General features: G+C 49.8%; 1 protein-coding gene across 3 annotated transcripts in view; it reads left to right on the plus strand.

Moving 5' to 3' along the window:
- GALNT2 (polypeptide N-acetylgalactosaminyltransferase 2) overlaps positions 1–11,785 on the plus strand; it is a 222,721-nt gene extending 210,936 nt beyond the window's left edge. The window contains exons 15-17 of one of the 3 annotated variants that reach the window (XR_010751235.1): positions 3,398–3,517; positions 10,450–10,634; positions 11,379–11,785. Coding sequence is in view for 2 of the 3 variants with exons in the window: in XM_066383637.1 (XP_066239734.1) it covers positions 3,398–3,517; positions 7,192–7,347 (276 nt within the window). In the remaining variant the exon portion in view is untranslated. Of the gene's footprint in view, positions 1–3,397; positions 3,518–7,191; positions 9,943–10,449; positions 11,258–11,378 lie in introns of those variants that run through there. The other 2 variants (XM_066383635.1, XM_066383637.1) reach the window with 2 other exon arrangements.
- The last annotated feature ends 1,557 nt before the right edge of the window (positions 11,786–13,342 follow it).

The raw sequence follows: 13,342 nt of genomic DNA on the forward strand, positions 1-13,342 counted from the left end.
TAATTTAAGAGTGAAGTTGAGTCTTAGCAGAGAAGACATGATATTCCTTCACAGTGAGGAAGTTAAGAAGGGTGGTGGTGTATCTCCTTGAGACAGGCAGGGAGGAGCTGCAGAGGAGTAGGTTATTTACATATTGTAAGAGAGTACTAGTTTTGAGATTGCATGCTGCTAAATCCTGAGCTAGTGCCTGCCCAAACAGGTGTGGGCTGTTTTTGAACCCCTGGGGTAAGACAGTCCATGTAAGTTGCTGGGCTGCATTAGTGTCTGGGTAAAGGCAAACAGAAAGAGTCAGGGTGTAGAGGAATGGTAAAGAATGCATCCTTGAGGTCTAGGACCCTGAAGTGAGTGGTGTTTGAGGGAATGTGTGACAATAACTTGTAGAGATTAAGGCTACTGGATGGAGGGGAACTACCGCCTCATTGATTAGGTGTAAGTCTTGTACGAGGTGAAAAGCCCCTGAAGGTTTTCAAACAGGAAGGATGGGGGTATTGCAGGGAGAGTCCGTAGGGATGAGTAAACCTGGTTTAAGAGGTGGGTAATTATTGGTTTAAGGCCTTAGAAACAGACACAGTTACACATTAAACAAAGACTTCACATATTATGAATTAAGGAATTTAAATGAGCACGCTTTACTTGTTTCAATTCAAATTATACCAGAGATATTTTCTAACAAAGAGACAAGAATGGATTACTTACATAGCTTAATATACAATTCTGCTTTTTTTAAGTTTTTCAAGATGACAGGGAGTTGTCAGCATAGAGGGGAGGAAGAGAGAAAGCAGACGGATGGACAGTGTGAGCAGCTGGATGGGAAAGAAGGAGGGTCAGAATCTGCAAGAGGAGGAGGAGGTGATGAAAGCACCATGTGGTCAGAGGAGTCAAAAGGATTTAGAGCTCTGAGGAGAGGGGAGGGGGCGAGGAGGAAAGAGGCACAGTCACAGTTTTTAAGGAAGGAGGAGAGGTCAGAGATGAGACAGGCACCGTAGCTGGAGCCACAGCTTCTAAGGAGGGGGGAGGGGCTTAAGAACACAGTGGAGAAGGGAGAAGCCCCCGGCCAGCAGGGGAGGAGAAAGAGAGACTGGATTTGCAGGTGAATGAGAAACAGGTTTCTGCAAAGGGAGGGGGCTCTTGGAGGGAAGAGACTCGAGGTAAAGAGATTTGCAGAGGGACCAAAGAGGATCCCCGAGAGAGGGGCACCCCAGGGGGTCAGGCAGGAGGGAGAGAGTTGGGAGTCCACGGAGAAGGAAAGATTAGGAGGGGAGGTTTTAGGTGAGGTTTCTGTGGCCAAAACCGGCCTGCATTTAGAACAAGCAGCACAGAAATTAAGGACAGGAGCTAAGGGAGAAGAAAGCCCGCACGTAAGGAATCTCTGATGCCCTGCCCGTCTGGTGGCAGAAATTGTCAAGATAGGATTTTGTAGAAGCAGGCCACTAGGAGTATAAACCTCCCAAATTGTGAACCTCAGAGAGTAGGGTGAGTCCCGAAGGAGTAGAGGAGTAGTCTCTGAGGCCTGAGATTGGGAGGAGCCCATGTTCTGAGGGGAGCCTGGCTGGACGGTTTGGACTGAGAGGAGCCCACAGTAGAGGAGACTGGTGAGAAAAGGGGGCGTCCCCACCTTCAGTCACAGTTCCGAGAGGAGAAAATCTCCGTAGAAAGAGAGTCTCAGACAAGAGGTTGTGACCCCAAGGCTGAGATCCCAGGACGTAGGAGAGTGTCCTGGCTAGGTGCACCTAGACTTTCGTAGAAGTCCATAAAGGAGTAGAGGCAGACCACCTGTAGAAATGGGGTCCGAAGTCAAAACTGTCCAACCAGGAAGGGGTGTTTTTAGAGAGAAATTTGGAGGCCAACCGATGAAGGAGAATGGAGAAACTCCTTACCTTTCTGGTCCAGCAGGGGTTCGGGACAGGGACAGGTCGCCGGCCAATCGACCTACAATTACACGTCCAAACAGAATCAGGGAGTAAGCCCGGGACGAGCTGCCGCTGCCCATTGCTTCCCTGGTTGTAAGTTTGGACGGCAAAGAGGGATCGTCCAGGCAGTTAGTACCCTGTCCCGGGTTTTGGCACCAAATGTTGGAGTCCATGAGAGTCCGAAAAGACCAGAGTAACAGACTTTATTGAAAGGAAGAAAGGAACCCTGCCGGGCACTTCTCCGGGGGAGAGGAGCACCAGTTAACAGACTAGGGGCGAATTATATAGTATTTGGGAGAGCCTGAGGGGATACTGAGGCAAAGTCCTGGTATGTTCCCATTTACGGTTTAAGGATTTCAGCTTTCTGGAATGCTCCTTCTTGGGGCAGGTTGACCAGCTTCTTGGAATTCCTCTGTCTCAGGGGCGATAGTCTAGTAAGGGTGAGGTCTGACAGATAAGTGGAACATCTAGAGGGCAGTTTGGAATTCATATACCTATCACAAACAAAGAAGTCTCTGATACAAAGTCACTTAACTGAAGCATAATGGGATTCCTCATGAGAGTGCACCACCCCACATCATGCAATCAGTCAAGGGTGTGGGGAAAAGCTTAGTCTTAAAACTAAGCCTTAGGCTATAACAACCCAGCCTACTTACAGCCTGTCCCCTACACCCAATGCAAACTATAAGCAAGCAAACATATATATCATATTTACAAACTTATTTGACCAACAGTGCATATGTTGTGTGTATGTGTACAGACATAGATTTGTTTGTATTACAAATCAGGGGCAAGTTACTTCAGCCCTCCGCAGCGTAGTCTTCTCATCTATAAAATGGAGTGAATAGTAGCCTGTCATGGACTGTGGTATTGAGGGGTGAGATAGTGCTTGGCACGTAGCACGCACCTGCCTTGAGCTGTGTGGCATGTGCGTGAACATGCAGACCTGTTCCCAGGGCTCACAGGTTTCATGAGCACCAATAGGTCAACTTAGTCACAGTTGTGAGGCTGGATGCTGTATGGCTGGCTCACATCTGCCGTGTGTCATTTAAGATATTTATACATTGCAGTCCACATTTACAAACTCTTTTTGCAAACCACACCTGCCCTGGGCAGATCTTTCTGCAATAGTGTGGGTGGAAAGTTGACCTGGAACTGTGCTTTGTGGGCCCAAGCTTGAGCAACAGTGTTCACAGCTCATGTTCAGTGACAGAAAAATGATGTGCTGATTTGCATTTGGGGCTAAAATTGTTAAAACTGTTCATCTTACTGAGGCACTCAGAGCACTTAGTGCCCGATTGTGGGGCTCCCCTGGTGCCCCCAGTTGTAGATTTGCCCATAGGCACAAAGTCATTTGATAGCTTTGAGCTGGTTGGGGTGTCCCCAGTCCTCACACCCCGTTTCCCTCTCGGGTCCCACCTCCGCTCCTCTCCCTTCTCATCCCTGCACAGCGCGTACCCCTGACCTTGTCTGGCTCTGTGTTCCAGGAATGGGCCTTGACCAAGGAGAAATCAGTGAAGCACATGGACTTGTGTCTGACCGTGGTGGACCGGATGCCTGGCTCGCTCATAAAGCTGCAGGGCTGCCGAGAGAACGACAGCAGACAGGTACGGCTCTCAGCACCCCAAGTGCCTGTGCCCGGCTCCGACCCACGGCCTGCTGGGCCTCTCGGGCCTCTCCACCTCGCCCTTCGGGGTGTTGATCGCTTCGTGTACTTATCTGGATGATGTCCAACTGCCTTATTCGATTTAAGCTCCTTGTTTCTCCTGCAGCCCCAACATGGTGTAGAGTCCCTGGCATGTAGGAGGCACTCAGTAAGTTCCGTGCCTGGTGAACGCAGGGTCAAGGTGTTGGTGAGAGGAGGTGTGAGGCATGAGCACTGAAAGGCAGGCGTGCGTCCCGTCAGCGCCCACTCTCGACAGTCTGCTGTCTCTCCTCTGCCCCCTGCTGTCGGCTTCTACCATGGGATCATCTGTCCTGGGTCCAGTCTTCCCGTGTCCTCGTGGTCTGTTCACATGTGGGCCTCACCCTCTAAGGAGACTGAAAAGGCAGGGGCTGTGTTTGGTGATCATCTGCCACTCCCACGAAGGTCTATAAGGATAGGCTCTAGGCTGGGAACACACCAAGAGCACGGCCCTGGCGCAGGACCTGCCATGCCAACGGCGGGCAGAGACGCCAGCCTAAACGAGTGAAAGCTGCGATTTAAAGCTTTGTTTAGAAAACGAAAGTTGGCGAACTTTGTTCATGAGAAGTTGGTGAAGCACTGACCTACAGAAAGGGCTAGAAGAGAAAGTGAGGTTCTAATAACGTCACCAGGAGGATGGCTTTCTGTGTGTTGTGTCTGTGTGCTGGCAGACCCACAGCCCGGAAAGCCAAAGGTCTGACATCACCTTTCCAACTGGGTCCTCCTTTGCCTCCCCGTGCCACTGGGCGTTTTAAAGAGAAATTATATGTTTTTATTTATTCATTATTTTTTCTTTTTAAATTTACAAAAATTCTAAGTGATTGAAGTCCATATGGGTGAGACCGTATCCAAACACACCCTCAAAGTGTGTGTGTGTGTGTGTGTGTGTGTGTGTGTGTGTGTGTTATTTTTGTACTCTTTCCAAAAATTTCAGAATGTATTTTTACCTTTTAAGCTGCTTTGTCCTGACATGATCCCTGGGGGGAAGCTGGAGGCAGACCTCTCTTGAGCCATGGGTTAATGGCAAGTGTTGGAGCCAGCAGGGCACAATAAGGGACCTTCTAGCATGCCAACATATGGGACACTGGCTCATCTTACCACCCCTCCCAGGGAGATAGATAGGTGTGGGGAAACTGAGGCACAGACCTGACCAGACAGCCAGGAGCCTCCGGGAGTGTCTAGTCCAGCACTAATTTCACCAAAGTGGTAGCTGAGGCCCAGAGCCAGTGCCTCCTGCCCAGTGTCTCCTCTCTTAGACCCCAAGTGTCAGAGAAGGGCTTGCAGAGGGCCATGTTTCTTCTGCCCATCCCCGACCCATCCCGGGTGTCCCTCTTCCCCTGCTCTGCAGAACCCAGCCTGGTCTGGCAGGGATGCCGCCTCTGCTCACTGTTGATAGTCCCTGGGATACTCCTCTGTGTCAATGATACAATTTCTGACTGTGTATCACCTTGGTGAATAAGAACAACTGTTAGGTAAGAGAAGCTATAGTCCCAGGGCCTCGGGCCACCTGAAATTCTGCTCTGGGTGTATTGGGGCTTTTGGGCTGTATGTCTGTGAGGGTGTTGAGGAATGATAGTGATGACTTTATCGGGTCTCCAAACCTTGTAATAAGACAAATGGGTGCCTACTCTGTAGAGGAGTAACCTGTAGGAAGGGCTAACTTTATTTCAAGGATTAACAGGTGCTCCTCCCATGGTCCCAGTTCATGGGAACCATAACTGGCCCCCATAAAGGGCTCACGTCACGAGATAGAAAAAGCTGCAACAGTCAGCTCTTCCAGTGCGTGGTGTGCTTGAGGGCCTGTCAGTGTTCACCCTGACGCTCTGCCCGTTAGAGAGCGATGCTCCTAATTAGAAAGTGAGGTTCCTACCAACATTTCAGTAGATCCTCATGTCTCAGAAATTTGTCCTATCCCATGACAGTCCTCTCAGACTGATGGGTCTGATCTGACAAGACTGCCTTCCAGAGACCCCTGGCGGCTGAGTGTTTTTTTAAGCGCCCCCAACTTAGGAGATGCTTTGACACATGACAGACAGAACCCTTCCAGGGAAGGGACTCCGACTTCATTCATCCTGTATTCTTTGTCAAGTTGATTCCTGACCACTCAGAGTGACACAGGGATGTACACAGCCACATACACACTTTCCATGACAATGGAGATCAGCAGGAGGAGTGACAGGCAGCAGAGAGGGAGCCAGCATGAAGGGGGGCGATGGGCAGGCAGCACCAGTCTCCTGGTATTCCTCCTCGGATCACCCGCATTTCACTGTTGGCAGCGTCTCCAGGTTAGCAGGCCACATGGATATGCATCAGGGTCCTTCTGAGAGCATCCTCGCCATGGTCTTTGTGTGGAAGGCCCAGGCCTGGGCACTGGGCCCTCTTTGCCTGGCCTCGCCTCTTCCTCCCGCCTCATCCATTTGTCCTCTGAGAAGAGGCTCCTCTGCTATTTTTATCTTAAAGCTGCACTGCCTTGCCAGTTGGGATATTTGGTTTCCAAGCACGTCTGTATGTTCATATTGTGTGCACATTTGCAGAGTCAGAAGGGAAGGGAGGTGAGAGGAAGAGAATTTATTTCCATGGTATCAAAAGGATTTGCGTTAGTGCACACAGCATAAAAAATTAATTAGAATCACAGACCACATTAATGAAGGGAGAGTGTTATGAAGAAAAAAGTGTGTTACTTTTTAATCTTTTTTTAAGAAAAAGCATTAGAGATGTTTGCATGGGAATAAAAAACAGGGTGAGAGGACCCCAGGTTTCTTCAGGCTGGTGGCGGGCTTTGTTTTCTAACTCGGTGGGTTGAGTTTGGCTGCTTAGTTGAATTTGGTTGGTGGCTGGTTTGATATAAGTAGGGTGTTTGTGTGTACACACATTAGTAAGATTCATTATACTCTCTTTGTATTTGACAAGTGGGACATTCAGAACTCAACAGATACTGTTTGGTCCCTGCTGTGCAGAACACCAGGGGAGCTCTAGGGTGACTGAGACCAATTTCTCATACCCACCTAGGAGCTTACACACTAGTAAAGAAGACACACCATATAGAAGTAGATTCTTCAACTTGACGTTTTGGCCACAAAAGCATCTTGCCTGTTATTTGACCTGACGCCGTGCCTCTGGTTCACCTGCGCATAGCCTGTTAGTGGGAGCCTGGCAGTGCCCAAACTGAGCCCCTGGATGGGGCTGCCTTCCTACAGCCAGGGCAGGACTGGGGTGCCCTTCCTGGTGGCTCGGCTTCCTGGGGTTCCTTCTAGGGTGAAATGGATAATCAAGCCTTCTAGTGAATGGGCACAACTTCCCTCCAAGAAAGCACTGGGGCTTGGATGAGGGGACACCCAGAGTGGGTGCCGGATAGGGCCAGAGAAGGGGTCTCCAGCAGGGTCCAGAAAAGAGGTTCCGAGTTACAAACACAGGTTTCTCTCCTGGAACTACAGTAGCACCTGCTGCTGCTGCATCTTGGGGCTCTTGCCAGCTTTCACCCTTCATGATCAGAAACCAGAAAGGACTGTTTGCTGGCTGGTTTCTAGTGCAGCCGCACAGTCCTGAGGACGAGTCTGTGTGTGCCCATGTTTGAAGGCGTTCTCTTGTCTCTTGCAGAAGTGGGAGCAGATTGAGGGAAACTCGAAACTGCGGCACGTGGGCAGCAACCTGTGCCTGGACAGCCGCATGGCCAAGACGGGGGGCCTGAGCGTGGAGGTGTGCGGCCCCGCCCTGTCCCAGCAGTGGAAGTTCTCACTCAACCTGCAGCAGTAGGGGCGCCGGGCCGGCCGGCCATCTCCCGTGGCAGCAGGCTGAGTTGGATGATCACGTTATTGATTATGTTTCTTAAACTTTCCGCGGAACTATATACCTCAGTATTCCATCATGATCTGAAAGTCGGAGCGCCTCAGCTGGGCGGGGGATGGGCAGACACAGAAGAGGCGAGAAAAGAGACCCACTTTCCTCGAGTCACAGGACACAACCAGGTCGCCTCTCTGAAGGCCATGGCTACCCCTTCCTTCCTGGCTCCCTCCTGGTTCCTGCTCAGATTCTGAGGATCATCCCCAGGACAGTGGGGATGGGATAACAAAGGCAGTTGGGGAGGGGGTGGGGGAGAAGGGGCGTGGACACCGCACTGGTGGTGGCGAGGAGAAGTCTGGAAATCTCCGTGGGACCCCATCGCAGTCATGTGGTCTCCACGACACCCAGTCATCATTCTGCAGGTTTACGTCTTCCTCCCCTTCCCCCCACCTCGTTCCAGCTGCAGACCCCTCCACATACTGTCCGTGCTGTATTTGAGTATGAACTTTTCTACGGTGGGACACTAAATATAAATACATATAAAGGAAGAGCGTATGGTCAGTTCCCTATGGTTTCCGTAGGTCGTCCTCATCTTGTAAATTCTCCACGAAGCAGTGCTTGGCTGTGTGGAGGAGGCACACGAGCCCTGTGGGGCCCGGCTCCTCCTGAGGAGTGGTATCTGCCCGGTGGGAGGGGCCCTAGCAGCTGGGGGCTTGCCCACCACTGCCCAGGAATGAGTGGTGCCTGGAGTCTGGACCTCCGGCCTCAGGTGTTGGGCCTCGGGCCCACCATCTCTGTTTGACTGTAGCGTGGGAGTCACTGCTGTGTTGGAATCTACTTTTTGTGCCCTTGGTATCTGTAAACCTGGATGGGTTCCTTATTTTGACAAATACTGCTTTAGGTCTTTTTAAATTAAATTTCTTTTCTCTATGGGGAAAAATAAAAACCACACCCTGCAGCTCCCAATGCCTGTCGGAAGCTGTCCCGGGTTGGCATGGGGCTCGCCACGAATGTCCTGGTGTGTTGGCAGCACTGTCGGGGTCACCGGGCCCTGCACTCTGACCTGCCTGTCTGTCCCTCCCAGGCCCCAGTGATGACTCAGGAGCTTTGGGTCAAGAAATAGGGGGAAGAAACCAGCACCACCTGCCCACTTGTAGTGAGGACCCAAGGCCTGATGCGGCAGTCTTGTGGCTTAGGAAGCAGAAGTCAGTGTGAACCACAGACAGTTACAAACTAAAAGTAATAACAGGAAGCAATGCCCGGGCATCTGCCTGGGTGCCCAGGAATTGTTGCAGAGCCAAGCTTGCCTTTGAAGTGCCCACATACAGTGACAGACCAGCCCCCAGCCCCTGCAGAAGGGCTCCTTGGTCACTCTGGCCACTGCCTCCTTCACTCCCCCTCTTGCCCACCACTCGCACATCCACACCCAGCCTCAAAGAGGCTGACCACACCCGGCAGCCCACGCAAAACTGCGTGGTAGAACGTGCATCCTGAGTGCACATCTTCAGCCCCTTAGGGAGGGACCAGGGGACCACAGAACAAGAAGTGGTCCTGAGTCCCTGCTGGGTGGACACTGCCGAGTGCTGCCCTTCCCTGCTGACTCTCTCAGGAGAAGGGGCAGTGTTGGGCCTTCTTCCTCCACATGCGTTTGCTTTATGGTGATGGCATTGGCACAGAAGTGTGGTTGGGTGACTTTTTCCTCTGTCTTCTCCCTTTTTGCCCCCTGCCAAGCAGCCAGATATGTTTTGGTGGCCAGGAGGCCATGACTGGGTGAACTCTGCACACTTCCGTCTTGAAGGCTGATTGTGACCATGCATGGGTTCCTGGGGAGAGTCATAGGCACCTGCATAAGGCTACTGAATGCAGGTGGGGCAGGAGCTGGTCACTGCAGTGCCCCTAGCCGCAGCACCGGCTTCTGTCATCAGACCCTGTCACCTGTGAGCTGTAACTACTGTTAGGAAAAATCCCACTGACAGAAAACAAATTTGGCTCAGATGGAAACAAATTTCAATCAGTTTCTTGACGATCCTTTGCCCACATACCCCCACCCAACCCAAAAGTCTAACCAACCTTGGTTCCACCAGGACTGGTACACCCAGTCCCTTGGGGGGGGGGCGCTCCCTGTCCCTGAGCTGGTAGGCGCAGCGGCCTTGGACAGAGTGGATATTATGAGCAGAGGTGGGCTAGGAGGGCTCCCTCGAGGTGAGCTATGTTTACATGACAGTGTGCCAAAGTGACTTACTGTGGTTGCATTATTTTGTAGTCATGGGGACTTATCTCACCCTGCCACTCCATTTTTACAAATAAAGAGTCTTTTCCTAAAAGCCCTTGGAGCAAAGCGTGGTGAAATTCGTCATCTCCTCTGTGATGGTCTTTCTTATGTCCTCATAAAAGCTAAAATGACGGTCTCTGTATGTTTTGCAAATTCAAAATATAGTTTGGTAATTTTTTTTCCAGTTGATTTTTTAAAAGAACTGCTGTACAGAGCTTGTACTTGTCCATTTTATAGATGGAAACCATCCTTGAAAATTGTTTAACTTAAATAAAGAGAAGATACTTTATAGATAATGCTCCCTGGTGGCAGCCGCAGTCATTCTTAGCCTTTGGAGGATGGATGGATGTGGCTGGTGTTTGAGGACGGTGATGATGGTCTGTCTTCTTCAGGGTGAGGAGGGCGGTGCTCAATTACCATTTCTTACCACACTTCTAAAATGCATTCACCTTTTACCACTGTGCCCTTTTGTGTTTATTCTTATTTTTAATAATAACCATTATCATTTGTAGAGAGTTTATGATGTGCCAGGCACAAAACCAAGCCCTTAAACACATTCTCATTGTCTTCTCATGGTGGCATCTGTGAGGTAGTGTTTGGGGCTGCGTTTTACAGCGGCTGGGGAAGGTGGTGCTTGAAGCCATTAACTCACTCAAGGTCAGGGTCACTCCGCTGCTGAGTCCTCACCTAGACTCAGTGCTGGGCACCCAGACCCACAGCCTACAGTCCAAACCCGGGTGGGAAAAGGAAGGCAGTATTTGCACAGCTTTTAAAGTACTTAAAATCGTATACTTGTTTACCAGGTACCTGAGCTCACCTGTTCCATCCAAGGCTGGCTGAGGTTCTTCTCCCTCATTCTTGGTCGTTTAAAACACCTGCCTTTCAACAACTCCACAAGTGTGTCAAGAGAACACAACATTGACTAGTCCTTTTTAATAATTCCGATGAAGGATAAGGGAGAGAGCGGGGCACTGGAAAGACCAGCCAGGTGAGCGTTTTCACTATTCTGGAAGCCACAGTTAAGCATCTTCTTTCTTTTTCCATTCTATTTGAGACAACCACAAATTTGGCTCTCCTGCCCTGAAATAGCAAAACAAGCTCAGCATAATTGTGCTGTTTGTTAGAGCCCGCAGAGAGAGAGAGAGAGAGAGAGAGAGAGAGAGAGAGAGAGAGAGAGTGTTTTGCGTTGGCAACAGGAAAAAGTTTATTCAATAAATATTTGCTGAGAATCTCTCTGTGTTGCCCCATTAGTCCTGAAAAACAAGGAGAGAAGAAAACATGTTAAATGCCAAAGAAAGGACAGCAAGCAAAGTGCTCTGTGGTCCCGGAGTGGGGGCGACACAGAAAAGAGATTATCAGTGGTCAGGAGGGACAGAAGTGGGCACCCCGATGCGCAGGAAGGGCTATGCTGGTCCTGGGGGGAACGGAGCTATACGAGCTCAGGACCGGAGCAAAGAGGAGCAGATTTGCCAATCTTTTTAGAATAAAATACTTAACCCAATTCAGCTCTTCAATTCTGTGGTATATTTCACATTAAGAAAATTTCTATATATTCAGCCAGAAAAGTAAAATCTCTCTTGCTATTTCTGTTCATGGGCTGACCTAGAATTGTCTTCATAGACATATTACATATTCCTGAGCAATTTACTAATAATACAATGTATATGTGTTTGATTTTATGTATCACGTATGCTACCCATAAATGTTTTGGAAACATACATCATGTTTCCAGAACACTTTATCCATAAGGTCCCAAAGGAGTGGTGGGAAAGATTCTCCGCAGCTCCTGCCCAGCGCCTGTGGCTTGTTAAGGAGCAGGGGAGGGGGACCACAGCAAAGATCCTGAAGTGTTCTTTGTCCCAGTTACACCCATGAGGGAGGCAAACTTTGAACCAGAGCTTGAATACAGGTAAGAGATTAAACCTTTAGTCTCAACAAGGCCCTGGCCTCCCCTGCCGGTGATGCAAGAACCCTTTCAGGGGGGGAAGATCACCATCCGCGGGCTGAGATGTGACAGTATTAGTGACTCAGGCTCACCCAAGAATTTATAAAAACAAACTGACTGCATTGCTCTTGAATTGCAGGGAATTGTTAATTGGAGTACTTTCAGTTGTGAGTGTCCAAAATCCCAACTAACTACAGTTTAGTAAAAGAGACATTAATTATCTTGTATAACAAGCTACCCAAAGCTGGCCAGGTTCCAGGTCAATCCTGGGGTGTTGCATTGTGAGCATACTGCTTTCTGCCTACCCCTGCCCCCCACTGCCAAGGCACGAGAGGATGCTCAGTGAAAACAAAGCATCTTTCTCTTCCTTTCTTTCCCCCCACTCTTTATACCATCCATCCATCCTTCTCTCTTATTCTTTTTCTTTTCTCTCCTTAGGGAGGACATAGGTCTGTCTCAGTGACCTCCATACTCTGCCCTGCAGACTTCTTCACCCCATTGCCCAGAACCGGTCACCCAGTCACCTGCCAGTACCATCGTGCTCATTGTGGAAGGGGGTGCTGCTAGCAAGGGAAGGGAGGGGCAGCATTTGGGTAGCCGTGGTGTCCACCGTGTTTGCCATCACTGAAAGTTCTGGAAGAGGTTGAATGGGCAGCGGCAGCCATGTGGTCACAGGATTTCTGTGTCCTCAGTGAGCTGTAGCTACAGGGTCTCCATTTGTTGACAACTTGGGTCTTCTGAGGTTTTCAGATGAGTAGAACACATTGCGTGGGATTATAGAGATGACTAATTATACAGAGACATCAAAATATTTTTATAATATGTGCTTCTTAATTTGTTAAATGACAAGGTCTTGTATCAAGCAGCTATTGTAATTCCAAAGTCATGATGAGCATAAACAGTATGAAAAGACTGCAGTAATTAATGTGATATGAAAACATCAGATTTCTTTATTGGTGACAAAGTTCCCAGATTATTGGCTACATTCAGCTGGAGGTTCATAAAAATAAAGATGTCATTTTCCTCCACGTCTGTAGACCCTCTGAATTCAAAGAATGTCAGTGTAGGTGACATCTGTGATCTCCATCTGTGATCTGGGACGGCTCTCAGCCTCAGTGTTGGTGTCTTCCTGCTGCAGGACAGATGGCAAAGGTGTGAGAGGCGAAGCCAAGCAGACGAGAATCCGCAGGGCCAGTCCCGGAGCTGCCAGGGCTCAAGCTGACCTTGACCCTGGACCTGGGCTCCAATCCTGATTCTGAGGCAAAACGGGAAGCAAGCCCCCTGGAGGATGGATCTGCGTGAGCCCAGTTCCCAGACACTCATAAACTGCAGTTATATTGAGAAATAACGGCCAGCAGGTGCCCCAGGCAGGTGGCTGAGGCCGAGCCAGGAGGCATTTCAGGAAAGGACACCCACCAGGTTGCATCTCTTGTGTGTGCTCAGAGGCCTAGGATTTTCTGACCAGCTTTTCTCCATATTGGAGCTGCATGGGGAATGAAGTGGGCAGGACATTGCCCGGTGAGCAAGGCACCAGAATAAAGAAATGTCAGGACTGTCTAAAAATGCCTCTTGTTAAGAGACGGATGTGTGCCTTGTCTGCCACAGGGATGATTTGTCTAGGAAACACTCAACTCCAAGTCCTCTTCACCTGGGCTCAGCTTGGACAGGCTTGTGCATGCCATCTGCCTAATTTGGTAGCTGGCGCTCCTCATCCTGGGCTGCCCAGGGCTTCGGGAGGGAGAGCAGGATGG

Source organism: Saccopteryx leptura, chromosome 1, assembly GCF_036850995.1.
Source record: "Saccopteryx leptura isolate mSacLep1 chromosome 1, mSacLep1_pri_phased_curated, whole genome shotgun sequence".
Classification (NCBI taxonomy): domain Eukaryota; kingdom Metazoa; phylum Chordata; class Mammalia; order Chiroptera; family Emballonuridae; genus Saccopteryx; species Saccopteryx leptura.